Raw genomic sequence first — 20,813 nt, forward strand, 5'->3', positions numbered from 1 at the left:
GAGGGATGGAGGGATGGAGGGATGGAAGGATGGAGGGATGGAGGGATGGAGGGATGGAGGGATGGAAGGATGGAGGGATGGAGGGATGGAGGGATGGAGGGAGAGCGAGTCAGCCAATTAATATCTCCGTCCGTCTCGGGCTGGAGAGGCTGTGTGTGCAGAGAAAATCCAAACGTAATCTCCAGCTTTTTATCTCCTGGATTCCAGCGGCGCCGCTAACCAGTCAACACACACACATTCACATAATCGCTCAAGGGTGGAGGTGTGTGTGTGTGTGTGTGTGTGAGGGGGGAGGAGGGGCGGCTAACACTCCGCTAAAGATATCCTGCAAGGCTGGACAGGTGAGATGCACGGCGGCGGCGGCGGCGGCAGCAGAGTCCTGGAGGCGCTGCCCCCCCCCCCCCCCCCCCGTCCTGCTCCCATCATGCTTTGCAGCAGCTGCAGCCGGATTCGTGCACGCAGGTATTGATTTTCCTCCTCCCTTTTCCCTTTTTTCCCCTCCCTCCATCCTTCAGCGCCAACCCTCCGGCTGGTCTCTGGAAGCCCCGGCCACGGAGGAGGGAGACGCCGCAGTGAATTCCAGATGAATTCCACCTGGGGGGGGTCGGCGCCGGCGTGCAGGTGCGCGGCGCCGCAGCGCGGACACGCTAACGCTCCCTCTCCGCAGGCCGCCTGACCCATTTTTCTGCACGAGGAGCGAAACCCCGGCCAATCGCAGGCGGCCCTGGAGTGACGAGCTCCTCGACAGCCGCCACCCCCTCTCTTCCTCTTCCTCGCCGCCGCACCAGGGCCAGTAAAAATCATTACCCGCCCACCCGAGCCCCTCGCTTCAAGGTTGCGGCGCAGCCATTGGCGGGAAGGAGCGGCGAGCGACGTCGGCTCCGCGGCGTGCAGGCGACGGGTTAACTGACGTATCCATGGCGACGCAGAGGCGTCGAAAGCATCGCGTGTCGTACATACACGCCGGTTACTTCTGAACCGGACCTTCTTGGCTGTCGCACTTGCTAATCGGGCGGAGGCGTGCGTGACCCCGACCTCCTCGCCGGGGGCACGTCGTCCCCGGTAACCAAACAAACGTTGTGCGGCGTCCGGCCTCTGAGACGGAAGAGGAGGCGCGGCGAGCTCCGCGGCGACGCCCGATAACGTCCGGCGGCCTTTTGATGCTAACTCTTGATATTTACTTGAAAGGGCCCATTACGCACAGCCAATTACACCGGCCGGCTGCGGGGACGGCGGCCGGCGGCGGCGCAGTCGACCGCCGGCACATAAATGTCAGCAAACATGAAAGAAACTGTGAAAAACGCACAAGATGGCTCAGCTCTGGGCCAGACGGAGGGCGCCATCTGCAATACAACAACTACAACAACACACCCCCGACGCCAGCTCTGCTGACTGACGGCTAAGAGCACACACACACACACACACCATTCACTGCTGTTTTTCTGTGTCTGTGTATGTGTGTGTGTGTGTGGAGGGGAATTCCCAGATGTTTACATCTGCAATCCACGATGCGTTCAAGGAGCGGTGAAAAGAGATGGAATATGAAAAGCCAAGGAGGGAGAGGGAATCTGTGTGATGGCCGACGGCCGCAACCCTGCTCGTGTGCCGAATGAAAAGAAGCGCGCGTGTGTGTGTGTGTGTGTGTGTGAGAGTGTGTGAGAAAGACGCTGCAGTGGTGCCGGGGGGGTCGGCCCCCTCTTGGCCCTGCCGCCGCTGAATGCAGAGCAGGCAGCATCAGGCCGAGGCAAACGACTACAAGGCCTCCTCAGTGACCGCAGCACCTGGGGACCGGCCCCGCACCACAAAACACACACACACACACACACACACACACAAACACACACACACACACACACACTGCTAACCATCTTTACATACACCAGCCGAATGACAAAAGTCCAAACGACCAAGGACAGGAGGTGAGTATCTCTTCATCTCTGAGATGAAGCTGAGATGATGCTAACTGAGATGATGCTAACTGAGATGATGCTCACAGCTATGATGCTAACAGAGATGAGGCTAACAAGAGCTGAAGCTAACAGAGATGAAGCTAACTCAGATAACACTAACAGAGATGAGGCTAACAGAGATTATGCTAACAGAGATGAGGCTAGTTTAGATGAGGCTAACTGGGATGAGGCTAACAGAGGTGACTCCATCAATCTGTTTGCGGTGAGCGAGGTGAGGTGATTGACAGCAGATGTGTAGAGACGCTTCCTGTTTGGCAACCATAACAAACTGCAACGAGTGTAAAGATCAACGATGGAAAGTAAAAGAGTGTTTTGGTGTTTTTTTAGGATGTAGACCAAAAGTCCAAACACCCTGGAGATCTGTGGTCACTGTGGAGTTCTCCTGTCTGCCATCTTTACAGTTGACTAAACGGCAAACATTAGCTAGTGGATACTAGCGTACGCTCCTGACACAGAGCCGAAAATATCTGAAACCACGTCGGAGCCACTTACTTTGCAACGTTTGCTAAGGCTAGTTGTTGTGTTCAGGAACACCAAGGAAGCTGACGTGATGACTCAGTGTTAGAATTCTGTTTTTTATTTAGGATTCGGCAAATCGCCTTGCATGGCGGCTCTGGTATTTGGAACCGCAAACTGACAAAGGCGCTGCGTGAGTGGAGAGCGTTTAAGTAGCTGCTGCTAGCACTGACTTATTACGCTGCAAGGATACACAACCGCTGCTCGCATGCACAATTGGCTTGGACAAGCTAAAAACATTTCATCGGCTAATTCCACAGCGAAGAGGCTGCTTTTAGCCACAGCTAAAATATTAGCCACATCGCTAAGCCTAACCTCGGGGCTTAGCGATGGTCGTCTCGGCCATTGCTAACCCGAAAGCTTCAGGAGCTTCTGGCCTGATCCGGGATCGGCTTCGCCTTTAAAATCACCGTATCTCTGCACGCTTCTTCTGCAAGACCGCAGCGTGATGCAACACGCTAACACGCTTCACGTTAGCCGGACGTCCAGACCGGACTTTATTTTCCATTCTTTTCTCTAATGGAGGAGTGTTTTCCAAGTCTGCCCTCCTGCAACAACTCCAAATACCGCACGTCCGGTGAGACTCGGACGCTGGGCGTGACGACGGGGGCGCGGCGCATCACGCCAACAGCCTCCGGACTGAACCCTCAATTATTCATGTTTGCCAGGAAAGAAAGGGCCGCCGTTTTGAGTTTGCCGGCGAGGTTCGTGCGCGAGCGCGGAGGACCCTGCCGGTCGTTAGACGCCGAAACGAAGCCGTCTCGGGAAGAAAGCGCGGCCTTGGAGGCGAAGGGTCGAATCCCTTTGTTTTTGTTTTGCGCCGGGACGTCGGTTAGCGCTCGCGCCGAGCGGCGGACATGGATACACGGTCTGAAAGTGCACTTAGAGCGCGTGTGTTCTAGAAGATGAGGGGAATGGACGCCGTGTCAGTGGGATGCATGCACTGAGACGTGAATAAAGACCATTTGCTCATGGATTCATAGGCTTCCGTCATCCATTATTTAGCGCGGAGGAGAGCGCCGGATCGGTGGCTGGGTGATTTTTCTGACAGCGTTTACATGGCTGATGGCTACAGATGTGACGATTTCCGCCGGCCGTGACGGACACTTTGTCCCAACTTCGCTCCCCGTCGAGGATGCGGCGTTATGGGGTCGAACCCCCGGCGTAGAAACGCCCCCGACATTCCGTCGGGGAGCCGCGATCTGAAAATCCCGCCGGCGGCGAATCCATTTCTAGACAATTAGGAGATGCTATAGATTTCAACATGGACGATTTGGCCTCGGCGGACAAACGCGAAACGTCAACGACGACAAAAGAAAGCAGCTCGCCGGCGTTTGCCCTCGCTCCCCGAGCTAAATGGCATTAGCTCTTGTCTATTGAGTTTGCTAAATGCCCCATATAAAGCGAATTTGCCCCCCAGGCTGGGAAACAATCACGCAGGCGAGTGTTCCATTTAAGTGATTTGACTGATCGGAGCGCCGCGGTGCGTCCTATCAGCCGCAGAAATGGGTCACTACACTGAGACTAAGTGACACGGCTGGCAGCCAGCGCTCTCGTAGAAGACCGAGGAAGAGGAGGGAGGCCTCACTGTCATTGGGTCACACACACACACACACACACACACACGGGGTGGACCTGGATAGCTAGGTCAGTACAAGGTAAGCAAGTTCATGTCTGACTTTGGGCGCTCAGACTCTCAGACACTCGGCCAGCAAAAGGAAAACATGGCTTACTTTCAGCGTTGATTGACATGGTGTCCTTCTCCCAGGACACAACAGTGATGTAGGCCTCCACTGAGGCAGGGATAATGCACTTGAAGACCGCCACATTGCCTCTCATGGCTTTTTGGTCCTCCACCCGGACAGTGTAGGGTTCCCGTAGGACTGTGGGCGGGGAGGCAGAGAAGAAAAGATGTTTCCACACAGATTCAGACACTGCACATCGTATACATGCGATCACATCGTCGGCGTACGGGCGCACGCCGCCATGAAGCGCACGCACGTTTCTAACTAAAGCCTGTTGTTTAGAGAAGCGAAGAGGACTCGACGCTAAGACTTAGTCTACCGCCCGTGTCTTTTTAGCCACGTCAAAAACAAGGGTGCTTTAGCTTCTAGAACAGCGGTTCTGGGTTCGATCGAACCCCAGGGGTTCGGCGGGTCGGTCTCAGGGGTTCGGTCAAGACACACATTGGTGATGACATCACCGGCCGCAGGTGATCACGCTACATAGCTCGGCCTATCCGTGCTGCGGGGATTTTGGCGCGCTCAGTTGTAGTAACTTGTGACTGTCGTGATGTGATTTCTTTCTTAATATTTGAATCCCTTCATACTAATTACGTCGGGCAAAAAAAGAAAGCGGTCGGAAGAACACGTACAATACGGATTCACATGTATGACGGAACGTGATTGGAATCGATGTCCTGACTGCATGATTTGCAAAGACAAGATGAGCAATTCTAGTCCGGCACCGGCAAAACTAAGGGAAGGCTTCCTTCAGCTGCATGGAGATGGGAGCTACAAGAACATAGCGCTTGCTGGATTCAAGGTGAAGGGAGCCAGATTCCATGAAAAGGCTCCTCCGCCTGTTCTTTGTACCCATCGACAAAACGATCCTGGATCCAATAAAGAAGGGTTCGGTGATTGCGCGTGTAAAACAGGTGGGGTTCAGTACCTCCGACAAGGTTAAGAACCACTGATCTAGAAGGAAAAGCAGCAGAGACACTGACCAGCCTTAATGTGGACATCTTGGCTCCTGATTCTCCCTGAGGGGTTCTCCGCTGTGCAATAGTAGGTGTTGTCGTGGATGAGTTTGCTGAAGCTGGAAGGGGGGATGTGGAAGATCTGGAGGGTGCCATTGGGGTGCACGTGGCGGATCCCTGGCACATCATAGATCTCCTCGCCGGTGGCCAGGTACCAGCGCAGTGAGAGAGGGGGGACGCCCGCGGCGGGACAGGGCACCGACGTCCCTGTGGTGCTGGCAAACACTACCTCTTGCACAGATGCATTGACAAAATATAAGCTGGAACGTAGATCTTCACAGAAAACTGCGGAGAGATGGAAGAAGGAAAGATCACACACGGCAAAAGGTTAGAAATGCTTTTGTCACCTTTCAAATATTGAACAGCAAACATTAAACTGTCAGGGTTTCAGACTCTGAAATAGAAAAACACTCATTTCAAACTGAATATTGCAACCCGGCATCTCCCCGAATGTGTTTTCCTTTGAATTTAGGCCGTGTGTGTGTGTGTGTGTGTGTGTGTGTGTGTGTGTGTGTGTTCACTGCAGAGGAGAAGCTGTGCGCGAGCAGCAGCAGCAGCAGCCAATGTGAGACAACAGACCCGAGGACACAACGTGCGCCTCTCGGGCCACGCCCTTCCCCCAACACACCAGCGTACGCAACACACACACACACACACACACACACACACACAGTGATGGACCTGTGTATCTTCTAGGTGAGTACACAGAGAAGCCTAGCAGTGAAACCAGCAGAGAGGAGTGTGTTGACGGCGTTGTGATGATGGAAGGACGTCTCCAAGGTTGAGTTGGTCTCTCCAAGCTCTCAGGTGGCGTCCAGGGAGGGAACTGCATTTTCCCTCCAGGTTCGGGATCCCAAACCTCTGGCGTTGGAGCTGCGTGAAGGCGTCCTCCTTCTGAACCTCCACCATCTGCTCCAACACCTTCCCTTTCTCCTCTATAACCAATCAAACCTCCACGAGAACCTGGTCCACTTCCATCCGGCTGCCGAGAACGACTCACTTTGAGGCCTGGAGGTCCAGGACGGCATCGGGTGAAGCCCCCGCAGAGGAATCCCCAACGGCTCGACGTGGTTCTTCAAGCCACAGGAAAACTCCTTCCGGGTCCGTTTCGGATTCGTTTGGGACTCCGGCTTCACACACGGACGCCCGCGTGTCGTTCGGAGTCGGCCATCTTGGCGGAGCGGGTTCAGAAGTCAGATGGTGTCGGATCGACCAATCAGAGCCAGGGAGGGGGACTATGGGAGTTGGAGTCCTTGAACGTGCTCTTCTCGCGGTGACTCTCGGGTTCTACGGTTATGTTGATGGGCAGAAACGCTGGAGAAAAGTTTGGGAAAAACCAGGCTGATGGTGTGAAGCGTGGCGTGAGGAGCCCTGCTGACCCGGAAAACCCGTCCGCTCGCTTTGAAAAAGGAGCTTGATTGATTTTCCGGGAAGTTACCGGGATGCCGCCGAGCCTTTAGTCGTCCTTTAGTTCGCCGAAGCACGCCGAGCTCGGGTTGGAATGGTAAAGGTCGCTGTGAAGAACCCCTGCAGGCCGGCGGGTGCGTGGATGACCTTCTGCGTGAGGGTGCGAACATCTCAGGGTGAAGATGAGCAGAAGAAGGTGGACCTGGCTGGCAGGCTGAGACCTTGAACAAAAGGCCAGACGGGGAACAACCGGACTCGGAGTTGAACCGAGGCCACCCGGACCTGGAAGAAGATCCCCGCCGCCCCGGATTCCCCTCCTGTCGGAGAACGTCCGCCAAGACGACCGCGGATCTCCGCGGTTGCCGCCTGCAAATATCTCAGGCCTCAGTATCTCCATGCATCTCCATGTATCTCCAGCGTATCTCCTCCGGCTGTGTGTTAATGTGGGAGCTGCACTTCTGTCACCGGCCGGCCGCCCGCCTGTGCGACAGCTGCCAATCCCCCCTCCCGGGAGACCCAGCATTTTAGCGCTTCATAAATTCCTAATGAGCATGCTCAAATCACAGGCCGCTTCCACTCGCCGCTCGCTCAACCTGTTACGACAAACAAACACCGGGGCGGACACGTGTTCCGGCACCTTCTGGGCCGCGCTCACTTCACACGTGCGGCGCTCGGAGGGCCCAGAGGTGCTGAGGAGCGCTGAGCGCTAGCTGTTGACAGCTACAAGGTTGGGCTTCCTTAAGTAAGAGGAGGAGCAGGGGAGCGGGAGCGCAGGGCGCTTTGCGATGACCTGCGGAAGAACCGAACATCTGGGTTCCGTGTGGAACGTGTCCTCCGTGCCGTTCGTAGGGACACGTGGACGCAAACATCTGCACAAAGACTCCTCGGCATTATTTCATCATGTACAGCAGGAGCCCCGACCCAATCATCTGGTTCCAATCTGCAATCTGAAAACCCTTCTTGGTAAAAATTAGATTTTTTTATTTGACCTTCCGGATCTTATTTTGAAAAACGACCGTTTCCGCCTTCGCCTCCGTTTCACACATGGGCTACCACGAGCTAGCCCTTGAATAAAACCAGCCGGAAACAAAAGTCGCTTTTTTCGAGGGGAAATGAGCAAACGATGAGACCGAAGAAGCGTCGCAACAAAAAGAGAGCTGCATTTAAAAGAAAATGTCAGGATTCCTACCCGAGTTCATCAGGTGACACACAAGCGCCGCGCACGCTATGCATTATTTGAGGTGAACGGCTAGCTAATGAAGCTATGAAACCCTCAAAAGATTATTTAAATTTATTATTTTGTATTATTGTGCCAAATATAAAGTGTAATGGTTGTATTCAGATTAATCAACTGACAAAAGATTATTTGAACCTGCAACCGCTCCGTGGAGACATTTTCATGCATCAAACCGGTCGCTGCTACAAAAAGGCTAGCAGGGCTGCTGGAGCCGATCCATGCTAACACTGGGCGAGGGGCGGGGCTCACCCTGGACCAATCACAGGGTCTCATCTAGAGACGTCCAACCAGCGGGGTACGGTGAGGGTCACTGACCTCCTTTGGAACGATATTTACAATTTTAACAACTCAAAAGAGTTTCTTGTTCCCGAGAGGCTCATTGAATATTTTATATAAAACCGAGAACATTTTGTGGTCTTTTCTTTATTTCTGTATGAACTCCACGTGCACATACACTTCTCGACCAATTACCTTGCTGTAAACTCCCCCTTGTTTTCTTTTATTTATCTTATTTATTTAATCATATATTGGTTTTAGAGGAACAGCAGTCACGAGTAGCTGCCGACTCACATCCGCCCCCTTCAGGTGAGGCACGGTATTTGTCTGCCTCACCTCGTGGCTTTTCTCTGCGGTTTCTCAGCGAGACTAATTTCATCACGCGCTTATGCTAAAGACATGACGCTTGTAGAAGGTGGTGGTGTCTTTAACAATATTGTACATCTTTCTCTAAACATCTGGAGGCGACATGCTTTTCATAATGATGTCCTCACCGGACCATCATTCACCCTCTCATCCACAGCTGGACAATGTCAGGCCTCTGGGGAACCTCCTTTGGACTGTCGGAAGAACCCGGGGAACCCTGAGGAACCCATGCAGACACGGGGAGAACACGGAGACTCCCCACAGAAAGTGCGGGAATCCAACCGGGGACCTTCTGACCGCGAGGTGGAGGTTCTTGTTCAAAATAATGTGCGCTACAAGAGGAAGCGCGTCGGTTCCATGGATCCGGCGTCTCGGGAGGTCCGCGGGCGGCGGTCGCGGGGAAACCGGCATAAATTTTCAGCGACACATGAAGCAGTTATCAGAGGTTCGTTTATGGCCGTGTAATCATGGAGAGTAACAGCTTGTCAGTGGTTTCCCCCGGAGAGAAAGCCTCCCATCAACGCCGTCGTAAAAGTCCCAGCATCTGCTACGAGGAGACGGCGGAGCCCCGTCGCCGCCGCCGCCGCCGTTCCGCGCCAATTCAGTCAATATGTTTCCAAAACAGACGCACCGTCTGGGCTCATCAGCATACATTTTTAATGATGAGCTCGTGTCGGAACACACACACACACACACATATACACACACACGCTGACGCGAGTGTGTGTGTCGCTCGGGAAGCGTCGGTGTGACACGTGTAGTTTCACGCCGTTTACAACGCGCGGCGCGCTAACGTGCAGCAGGTGACGGCGCCCGCTGCTAGCGTTTACTCTCATTAACCATTAATCTGCCACTTATCTCCTCGATTAGCCGAGCCACGTGGCTGAAGGACGCTCGCAGGTTCTCGGATCTCCTGCGAGGTCTGAAGGAGCTCCAAAGCGGAGATACTTGAGGAGATAAAGAGAAGATTTCTGCTGGAGCGAGAAGTTCCAGTATTTGCCTTTCACTGGTGGCCTCCACTGGTTTCCTGGACCTGAAGGCGACGATGGAAGATGGAAAAGAAAACCTCCATCCACGATGGTGGTCCTCCGTCGGACAAAGGTCCCCTCTGGGTCGGGGTGAGGTCCTGCTCCGAGCGGAGGAGGTCAAGTACGATGACCCTCACCTCTGGTCAGGAGCCGCAGACCAGAAGAAGGAGGTCGGGAGATTGAGGGTGTCCAGGCTCGGTCCTCGGGCATCCAGAGGAGCCTGGTGAGGAGGCTCCATCTGGCCTGGACACCTCCTGGACACCTCCTGGACGAGATGTTCCTGCGGACGTCCATCCGTCCACCCCGGAGGAGAAGATGGACGGAATGGTCGGAAACCATTTTCTCCGGGAGGAAGGAGACGTCCAGGTGGTGGTGAGAGGAGGAGGTTCTGGAGGAATCATACCATCACGCAGCTTCCAGGTCCAAGTGTGTGTGGAAGGTGACCAAGCGGTGCAGGAGGTTGCCTCGGTAACGGCTTTTGTCTCCATCCTCCCTGCACCTACTCTTGAAAAATTGAAGCACCCCTCCACCTCCACCTCCACCTCCACCTCCATCTCCACCCTTTTCTGGGTGGCTGATTCCTTGAGGCGAGAGAGCCTGATGGAAACGAAGCCCCACGAGATCCTGGCAGTTTAGGTAAATACAGGAAGAGCACATTTATTTTTCAGCGGCGAGGCGGCGAGGCGGCGAGGCGGCGAGGCCAGGGGTTGAGTGGGGAGGCGGGAGCCGGAAAGCACTCAGACTTCTATTAGCAGAGCGGGAGAAGAAGGTGAACGTGCGGAGGTCAAAGCACGTTCCTTCAAATCCTGGTTTCCTCATTCCCTTCCTCCCAGCAGGTTCTCCAGCTCCTCCCGGCGTGGAAGTCATCTCCATCATGAAGCCTTGACCAACCAGGAAGCTCTCGTTTTGGCGTCACGACCAGCTTGCGTCCCATCGCTGGTGTCTTCTCACATGGATGCATCTTCATCTCCTCCATCATGTCCTACTGATAAATAAAAACCGCTCCCAACCTTCAGCGGCGCTACATGCTCACGTCATTAGCTTTACGCATCCAGGAAGGAGGCGGTGCTGCTGGTGAAGGACTCGGAGGAACACGGAGATCTGGATCTCGAAGTGGACGGATGATGGAGACGCCGTTGACAGTCGGTCACCGCATCTCAGCGGGATTCTGCAGATACTGATGGATCACCGGAGGAGGGCGGCGCCGTCGTTATCGACGCGCCACGCAAAGGGGAAAAAGGGATATCGTTCAATTATGAATCCCGGACATGTATAATAGATCGACTCCTTTTCTTTTCCTGTGTTTTCCGTCTCTGTCGGGGGTTGAGAGGAGGGCCGCCGGCGGCGGCGGCGGCGGCGGCGGGGGAGGGGCAGGCGTTCCCGCTCGGCCCCCAAATGTCAGCACCGATTGGTGGCGGGCCCCGCTGAAGGCCCTAATGGCGGCTCGCAGGTGACTCCCGAGCTCAAGGGCACCAGACGCGCTCCGGTCAAGGGGAGTGCGTGGATGTCTGGAAGCCCGTCCGGGGCTGACATGTCCCCTGTTGACAGGCGGGGCGGTCGGCGCAGCCAGTAATGTCACTGGTTTGTTTTCGCGTGACACCATTACAGGGTGAAGGGCCGGGGGGGGATTAAACCCCTCCCCCGTCGGTCGGAACCCGCGGGGGTTTGCCGGCGACCGTCGGCGTTTTGCTGCCAAATCGCCCGGCAATTTATTTAAGTAAACGTCCGATCAATACGGGCGCTAGCAGAGAGAGCGCTAGCTCGCATATTAGCCGTCCGTGTCCACCTGCGCCTGCACCGCTACGACAACAACAAAAAGCGAAGCTTCATTTTCCCCTCGTTCGCACCCTTTATTCATCACATCCAATTAGCCGCAGTGCCGCCGTCCGGCCCCCGGGGGCCGCGGACGCGTTTAACGTCGCGGGCTCGGCCGGCAGGTCGGGGGTTTCTGTGGCGTCGCAGCCGGCGTGCAGACATCGGGGCGGCTGGGCTGAGGGCGGGGGGCGCTGAGCTGCGCTGACAGCTCGGAGCAGGAAGGGCAGGTAATTAAGGCAGAGGCAGCCGAGGGAGGAGCGAGTGGGGGCTGGGAGGATGGAGGACGGAAGCACCCACACACACACACACACACACACACACACACACACACACACACATGCATGCGGCGTTCAACCCCTCCCCTCCTGCCCCGGGGGTTTACAGAAGCCACAACACAGGGAAGGCGTGGATCTGAGGACGCCGTCCTCTCGCTCTTGAACGATGGCGGGCGCCGTGCAACAACGGTGACGTCCTCCTCCGAGGTCCGGAGCAGCAGATGCAATCATCTCAGGAGGACGCCGCTACGCCTCCGATGCGGCACGCGGTTTTAGTTTGGAGACGTCGTCCCCGCGGCGCACACCCAACCTAGCATCTGTTAGCATTAGTCCACGTGAACATCTAGGTCTGCGAGCCGGGCGGTGGTGGGATTAGAAGCGGATTAGAACCGCTGCAGACCCTGCGCTCCTCAGAGATGTCATGAGATGTTCACCAAATCCAAAGGCTCTGAGCCGCTGCAGAACCACGGGGAGTCGTGGGAGGCAGTGTTGCGCACGCTCGATAAGGAAGAAGAACGCACGGCGTCGGGGAGGAGAATTCTCCGTCCACGTGGTCGCCGCCTCAGAATGCACGCTTTCACCAGCTCCTCCGCCGGCCGCCATCTTTGTTATGGCCCGAAGCCGAACGCACCGCCTCCTAGTGGACGCTGCAACGCCTGTTTACACACGGAACCTGAACGTGAGCTAGCTAGCTTAGCATCACAAACCGACCGATTCCCTCTGTAATACGTGTTTCGTGGTCAAAGATCATCCGTCTGACGAGGTGAACCGCCGCCACTTTGGGTTTATTTTGTATCGCGGCGCAACATTTAGCCCGTTAGCTTCGTGAAGATACACAGTGTAAATAGCCTTTGCTATTCACCCATTCACAGCTACGCTAACCAGACCATCAGGAGCCCCTCCTACCCCCTCTTACCCCCTCTTACCCCCTCTTACCCCCCGCCCCCCCGCTACTATCGACTTCTTCCCGAGCGGTTCTACTTGACTCGGTCCGTGCGCGGCACACGTGCGCCGCTCGCGCCTGCGGAGAGGCATTATTTCTATTTCCGTAGGACTTCCTCCCACCTCCGCTTGGCAACGTTGTCAAGTGGAGCTCTGACTTGAGCTGATAGACAGAATGAAAGAGAGAGAGACGGAGAGGGGGTTGGTGGATCTCAGGTTAGCTGAGAGGGAGGACATTAAACCCAGCAGGGAGGGATGAATGAGATTAGCTGAAGGAGGAAAGCTGACAGCCTGAAGATCATCTTAATATCATACCATGGAGCCACAGGAACCTCCAGTCTGAACGCGCTCTATATAGAAACACTCGCACCGAGGAATATGATTAAAGTGTAGCCTGATTGCAGGGACCGCGACCATCTGCAGGGGCAGGAGAGAAGGTGAAGGGGTGGAAGCCAAGCCTTACGTTTGAGCTTCTGTGCACTCGGCGACCTTTTACGTCCTCTTACTTCTATTTCAAAATCTTATCCTGAGTACATCTGATCGTCCGAAGCCTCCTGCTCACAGCCAGAAGGTCCCTGGTTGGATTCCCGCAGGAGGGCCTTCCTGTGTGGAGTCTCCATGTTCTCCATGTCTACGTGGGGTTCTCCAGGTTCCTCCCATGGTCACCGGAGACCCTACGTTGTCCAGGCGCGTGGATGAGGATGGATGGTCGGATATCTCCATCTGTGGCCCTGGGATTGGTCCAGGATGAGCCCCGGCTCTGGTGCGATCACAGCTGGCATTTGGTCCAGCACCTCTATAACCCTGCAGCTACCGACGCCAAGCGGACGAAAAAGCCGAGTGTCAACGTGACCGCCGGGCCGAACATCTCACCAACTTGAAGAACCTGGAGCTGCGGGAGCAAACCGTCTGCGGCTCGGTCCCGAAAACGTTCGATGTGTCAAGGCAGCGGTCGGGGTCGGCTTACTGCTTACAGCGGCCAGAGGGGGCGGGGCTTAACGGTCAGACGCCACCGGTTTGAAATGCACACACTGGGTCGCACCTTCTGGCGGATAATTTCCTGTAGAGAGATCCTTTAGCACGAACAAGCTAACTGCACACGCTTCTGTTGCAGTACCACCCGGCTCCTCTAGGGGGCAGCAGCGAAGCAGCGGCTGCGAGTAGCGGTAAGAAAGCAGAGGATGGGAGTAGCATCGCTACGATAAAACAGCAGCGGTTTAAATGGTGCACACTCGGTTAGCATGTTGTTGTCGTGCTAGTGCAGATGCTCTCTGACTGCCCAGGGATGACAACCTGCTCAACATATGTTAGCTTTAGCATTAGCATAAAGTCTCAACACATCCCCGTGCGTGGAAGGGTGCATTCTCACTGAAGTCTCAGTTTAAATATGTTCAAACCGCATGCAACGTTTGTTTTTAGGCTCCTACATGTAATTTATCCACAAAAATCGGGTGATGAACTGGAGGTTCTTCTTCTCGTTATTTCATCCTCGCATCCGCTTAGCGTCGCTAACCGCCGCGGGTAAACAAAGGGGCTGGGATGAGCTGGCCGTTAGCGGCGGAGGGCAAATCCGAGTCCTTGGGTTAAATGGGATTGTGGGTCAGATGACGAGACGCCGCTCGCAGCCATGCACGCTCGTGTGCCTCGGAAAAAAAAAAAAAAAAAAAAGCCCGTCCTCCTGCCCCCCCCCCCCCCCTCCCCCGCCATCACCATCAAAAGCCCTCCATTTGCCTCCAAGGAGAGAGAACATTTCATCCACACCCACCCGACGCAGAGAGCCCACGCTTTTTTATTTCTTTTCTTATTTTCTTGCAAACGCGTCACAAGCCAGTGTGTGTCATAGCGCCGTGCACGTGCGGTCGCGCCATACCCCGGGCCTCCGTCCCCGCCGCTCGCAGGTTTGTTTTTTTTCTTTTTTGGGCGCTGCAGGACCTTCTGGCGGCTGCAGGCTGCCTGCACGCCGCCGCCATCCATCACCCTGATGGATACACGGTCAATGGAGAGTAGCAGAGACAAGCGACGGCTGAGAAAATGGCAGCTATCTGCATTAGCGCTGCACTCAATCTGCACGCACACGTCGCTGAGCCTTTATTAATCACGGCGATTACCGGACCGCGGTGCATCAGAACCCCGACTTTCATTCATGCTCATAACGGCCTCCCCATGCAGCCTTCCATACGTCGTCCCCGGACCTCCTCCTCCTCCTCCTCCTCCTCCTCCTGCTTCTCCTGCATTGTGTCTCAGACCGGCGGGGGCTCTGCAAACACCGGCAGCCGGCAAAAATACACATCAATGTATTCAGAGCGTTTAGCGCCCTGGATTAATCAAATTATAATTTAATCATCTGATCAAACAGCAATTAGCATAATCACTTCTGGGGAAGGCCTGATAGAGCGGGGACGGGAGCGGGAGGGAGCTGCAGGCCGGCAACACCGGAATGAAACATTTGCCAGAACGGTGGAAAATGTAACACGTTCCGGGCGGCGGGAGCCGAGACGGCCTGAATGCTAATCGGACGCGTCCGCGCAAACACAGGCCGTCCTCCGCATCCTTCAGCCCAACAAACACACAGCACACACACGCCTAGAGGAACTAGAAACACGTTGACCTTCATTCATTCATTCATCCATTCATTATCCATACCGCTTATCCTGCGCTCGAGGCCGGAGCCGATCCGCGCTGTGATTGGCCGAGAGGGGATCACCCACCCTGGACCGCCGCTCCACACACAGACATCCGGCCAATCACATCCAGCTTGTTTTTGTTTATTTTTACCATTGTTATTGTCACTCTGTTTATGTTCTGGTCCTCATTGTTGTTGTTTTGGTTGTCTATTTTCATCCTTGATGTTTTTTTTCCATTCTTATCCTTGTTGTTGTTGTTGTTGTTGTTGTTGTTGTTGTTGTTGTTCTCTCTGCTGTCTATTTATTTGTGGATGTCTTTTGCCTCATTGTCTTTCTATTTATATTCAGATTTATTGATGCCACAACTGTTACGCTGCTGTGAATTTCCCGTCTGGTGATCAGTTGAGTTTATCTTTATCTTCTGGACGATGCAGGCTCTCCATGAAGCTCCTGCATGTGTTTGGATTGTGGCGGGAACCTGGAGAACCCTGAAGAACCCCAGCAGACACAGAGAACATGGAGATTCCACGCAGAAAGGCGCCCGACCGCCGTGTTTTAGCAACAACATGATGTTTCGAGCGTTCCTCCCCGTCCTCTGACTGATGGATATATTGAACGTTGAAGGAACAAAGCCTGAAGGCCGCGTTTGCGTTCAGATGTTCTGCTCCTCCGACGATCCTCGCCGTCTATCTTGCTGCCAAACAAAAAGCGGGCGGCGCCGGGAGCCAAGCGCCTGGGAGTCCCAGGATGGAGCTGCTCTGCTCCTCTGTTCCCTCCTCTGGTAACCACCACACACACACACACACACACATTTTCAAGTGCCGTCATGGATAAGAGGAAATGATGTGTTTGGATTTGCACACAGGACAGGAAGTCCTCAACTTCTGCAGACACGCAGCATCTGCGAGTCCATCGGTGGTCCTACAAGCTGCCACCCAGGAGATCCTGGGTCAGGGTTCCCTCGGCAGCTCAGGCTGTCTGAGACCTGACGGCGGCGGCGGTTTAGCTGCAGAAGGTTCTGACGTGGTCACGGCATTAGCCTACTGGCCCATTTCAGACGGTGACCAGAACACTCGGGCTAATTGACATCCTGTGAGCTCATCGGTGGAGCCACGCAAGAGAAGAAGAAGAAGAAGAAGAAGAAGAAGAAAATGGAGACGAAGGGTCAGGAGGTGGGATTTAGCAAAGCCGCTTGCACCATGGCTGCGCGGCGGCGCCGGCCTCGACCTAAATCACGGCGCCGATCTGGCATCTGGACCGGTTATACAAGTTCTGCGGTGCGAGGACCTGCCCGCAGATGTCTTGGACCCGTCTGGACGGCCGTGGCCGGCGTCCTCCAGGTAAGACCTGCCTAAAAGACGCGTTCTGCTCCGGCTAATCTGATAGGAATCTGCGAGCATCAGAACATTAGACGCCACCAGCACTCTTCCTCCACTTTCCGCCTCACTACCTCGCCAGCATCTCCGCAAGCATTCCAGCGTGGGTTAAATGAAACCTTCAACAGTTCAACGCACACCCGTTAGCATCCGCTCGAATCCGACGGAGAACCCTGAGGAACCCCGCGCAGATACAGGGAGAACATGGAGGCTCCACGCATGGAGGCACCTCCGGTGGGAATCCAACCAGGGACCTTCTCGCTCTGAGGTGGAGCTTCTAAGCACCACCTCCACTTTGTCAACCGAGGTCGGGAGGAAGCTAAAACCGTGAGGTGGCTCTCCACACACACACACACACACACAGGAGAAGGTGTTGATCACACGCTCGCTGGTTCGGTTCTGGAGGTTTGGAGGTTCGGTTTGGTCCAATCAGACAGAAGGGTGAGCAGATCTTTGCACGGTGGCGTCGCCGGCTTTGCTCAAAGTAAACTGGTCCCTGAGAAGAAGCTGAGCGTTTCCAAAACACGGCTCCTGACATGAAGTCGTGAAGGTGATGGAAACCTTGGCGTTCTTGTTGGTGCCAAACCGGATCCGTTTCCTGCTCATCCATCCGTCTTCTGCTGCAGAGGTCCAGGTCGGCCGACCGTCCTAGGAGGTCTGAAGACCCCCTCCCATCATGAAGGACACCAATGGCCTCCCAGACGCGGCGTCACCTGGACGAGCGCCTGGAGCCCAGACCCAGGAAGAACCTGCAGGTCCACCTTCCCGTAGGAGGACGCGACACGTTCTCCACCTGGTCAGGATCCGGCCGTCCACCCCGGGACTCGACGGGCCCGGCTTAGGGTTTCGGCCCGTCGCCGTGACGATGGGATGGACGGAAAGAGGGAGGTTCGGGAAGAAGCACCTTTTTTTTATTTTTGGACTAAAAATAACCCCGGCGGCGGAGGGATACCAGGGGACAGCTGGAGAGCCCGGCTGTATATTTACACAGCTTATTAGTGTCCAATTGAGCATGTGTCAGATTTCACCCGCTGGCATGGCGGAGCAAAAAAACAACATTATGCCAACCCCCCCCCCCCCCCCCCTCCTCGCCAATTTCATCTCCTCGTAAGCGGAGCACGCCGCTCCAGCGCCATTTAGGTCTTAATAGACGCTTTTCCGAGAGGGTTTTTTTTCCAAACAACACACCGCTGAAGTGAGCTCCTGCCGGCGCCGTTTTCAGAGGAGGCTGTTTTTTTTTTTCGGGTGGAAAAACAACTATTTGAGTGAGGAAACGGACACAAATGAGCGGCGCAGAAGCACCGGGTTAGACCTCCTCTGTCCGGGATCTATTAGGCAGAAATGCCAAAAACCATCCCGGGGTCACCTGAACACAGCGCCGCCGGAGCCGCAGCGGCGCTCATTACCCGGGTCTCCATGGAGACGACCTCAGCAGCCCGTGCCAGACCGGAGCCGTAAAAGCCTGCGTTTGTGGCCGTCCGGGAGCCGAGACGCAGCTCCCGGAAACCGGAAAGGACGCCGTCGACAAGACATGCAAAAGGGCTGAATGGGGGGGGGGGGGGGTCGGGGTGCGATCTGGGGCGCGTCTGCCCTCGGCCCGGGGATCAATAACGTGCACCCGGTCCTCCGTGGCGAGCGCACGAGCGGCGTTCATCTCCATTCCAGGAGCTACGGCTAAAGCTAAAGCTACAGCTACGGCTAGAGCCGCCGCCGCCGTCGCTGCTGCTGCTGCTGCCATTCAAAGTTTGCATGTCGACGTCTCCGGCAGCAGCCATTTTGAAAGGCTGGACCCGACGGGGAAATAAAGGAGCCGGGCAGAAGCGGCGGGATGCGAGGGGGGGGGGCTAGGAGGGTTTTTTTTGTTTTTTTTTTTATAGGGGGGGGTCGGACCTGGACGCCGGCGTCTTTTCTAGCTTCTCATCACAAACACACAAATAAAAAACACCTTCTTTCATCCGTCTCTCCATCACTCTTTCAAAATGGTTTTCCACCCCCCCCCCCTCCCCCCGTCCTCCCACAGCCTCCCCCCCCCCTTACATTTTTTATTTTTTAATATTTTAGCCCCCGGACCATCTTAACACCCCCCCCACGACATGCACACATCACCCCTCCATCTCAGCCCACAGCCTCCTTGTCCTGCTGGTCGCCCCCCCCCCCCCCCCCTCCACACACACACACACCCTTCTTCAATTCACCCCCCCCCCCACACACACACACACACACACACACAGATAAACACAAAATCCATCCCTCTTTCTTTTATTTGGCGACCGTGCACGTGGACGGGGGTGATAAGGGGCTTCTCGCTCGCGCTCTCTGTTCTTTTTCAATCCAAAATGACTCCATGGCTGTGCTTCTAATATGGCGGGTGCAAAGCAAAAGGGGGGGGTCGGAGGTGTGGGGGTGATGGGGGGGGCGGGGGGGCAACCTATTTAAGCCTTTTTTCTAGAAGGTTTCCGATCGAACGCGCGACGACACGCGCAGGTTAATCCGGCCGATGGCGTTTGGAGGAAACAACAGCGAATGCGGGGGTGAAGGTTACGTCTCCGACCCGTGATTTTCTTTTTTGGGGTGGGTAGGGGGGGCCGGGGGGGGCCGGGGGGGGGGTTAATGTTGGAATATTGAATGGAACATCAACGCGCACGTTCATGATGCCGTTCCGGCGGCATCGTTGAGCGGCGGGTCGGACGGTGTTTACAGATTGTGACGCCTCGGCGTGTCCGGCAGGCCGGCGCGGCAGAAGCAGCTTCTGCTGGCCTTCAGGAGGACGACCCGCTCGCACGGCGACCCGGGCCCAGATGAAATGGTGGAGGTCGTGCGCGGAGAGACGGCCGAAGGCCCGATTAAAAGCCCAAAAACGGGGTTTTCGATTGGAAAACGCAGGCAGGAGGGGGTTATCTTTCTCCTCCGGTCAGAGAAATGTTTTTAAAAAATGCCTGAACGGCGAGGCTGTGCTGGTGGAGATGGAGATGGAGGTGGAGGAGCCTGCTCCTGCGTGCACGGAGGCACAACCGGCCCTCCGTCCTGCTCCTATTTTGTTTTTAATTTTGATTCATCCAAAAAAAAGAAAAAATCAGATTGATAATTGGTAGCATGGAGAAGATCTGCAGGTGAAGGTGGTGGAGGAGGGGGGGGGCGCGGAGGGAGGGGGGAGTTGAAGTTTATCATGCAGGAAAGGGGTTAAAAAAAAAGAAAATAAAAAAAGAAAAGCAGCACCTACCATTCAAGATGCACTGGAAAAAGGTGAGAGCCAATATCCACATGCCCCGCTCCGTTCAATATCCAAGATTATGCGCGTTCTTCTTCTCTCCTCCACTCTTTCTTCCAGTATTCCCTCCTTTATTTCTTCAACAAGTCAACGGCAATGAACGGGGGAGCATGCAGATCTCCCTCTCTCCCTCTCTCTCTCCGTGCGTGTGCGTGCGTGCGTGTGTGTGTGTGAAGAGGATGAGGATGAGGAGGAGGAGGAGGAGGAGGAGGAAGAAGAGGAGGAGGAGGAGGAGGAGGACCGGGGCTTCCTCCTGATTGTCTCCGTGTGCAGCGGGGTCCGCGCTGTGGAGTGTCCGCGCCGCGGGGCGCCGCGCCGGGCCTCAGTGCAGCCGTCCCGCCGTGTCGGAGCGCCGCCCGGCGTGGAGCGCGGCTCGGTGCGCTCCGGTCCAGGTGAGCTGCCGTGCCGCCGCCGCCGCCGCCGCCGCTGCTTCTGCTGCTGAGTCAGCGGCTGGAGACGCATAGAAGAAAGTGGCCGTCGCGCGTAACCAAACTCCACGGAGAGAGGGGGTGAATTAAAAAAAAATTAAAAAATAAAATAAAAAAGGATGGAGAAGAGATGGAGAGGAGAGGAGGAGGGAGAGGAGAAACCCGGCGGTGCGTTCAGGGGCGGCGCGACAAAGGACGTGCGTAAAAGTTCTTAATTCCCGGTGGCGTGGGGGAAAATAAAAATCACGCAGAGTGGTGTGGAGTGGAGTGGAGTGGACGGCTAGCCGCGCTGGGAAGTGGCTCCCTCTTCTCCGCCTCTCTCCGTCCGGCGAGCAACAAGCACACGCATCGCCCCCCCCCCCGACAGCCGCACACACCAACTGCGCACACCGGATCCCTGCGCGCTCCGTGGGATCAGCCCCTCGCCGCCTTCTCCGCAGCCGCGTCCTCCCTCTCCATTGCCTTAAAGGTGCAGGGGTGGGGGGGGCGTGGGGCGTGGGGCGTGGGGTTAGTGGGAGGAGGGGCCG

At 55.6% G+C, this 20,813-nt stretch overlaps 1 protein-coding gene across 3 annotated transcripts in view; it reads right to left on the minus strand.

The window, feature by feature from the left end:
- The window catches only part of dscama (Down syndrome cell adhesion molecule a), a 70,352-nt gene extending 49,539 nt beyond the window's left edge, over window positions 1–20,813 (minus strand). For all 3 annotated transcript variants that reach the window (XM_086160747.1, XM_086160748.1, XM_086160746.1), the window contains exons 1-3: window positions 19,811–20,813; window positions 5,212–5,529; window positions 4,220–4,369 (exon numbers count right to left, since the gene is read on the minus strand). In XM_086160747.1, coding sequence (XP_086016873.1) covers window positions 4,220–4,369; window positions 5,212–5,529; window positions 19,811–19,853 — 511 coding nt within the window. In that variant the 5' untranslated portion in view covers window positions 19,854–20,813. The remainder of the gene's footprint in view (window positions 1–4,219; window positions 4,370–5,211; window positions 5,530–19,810) is intronic.

The sequence above is a fragment of the Fistularia commersonii genome, chromosome 15, assembly GCF_037954325.1.
Source record: "Fistularia commersonii isolate RoL2024-O1a breed Wild chromosome 15, RoL_Fcom_v1.0, whole genome shotgun sequence".
Classification (NCBI taxonomy): Eukaryota; Metazoa; Chordata; class Actinopteri; order Syngnathiformes; family Fistulariidae; genus Fistularia; species Fistularia commersonii.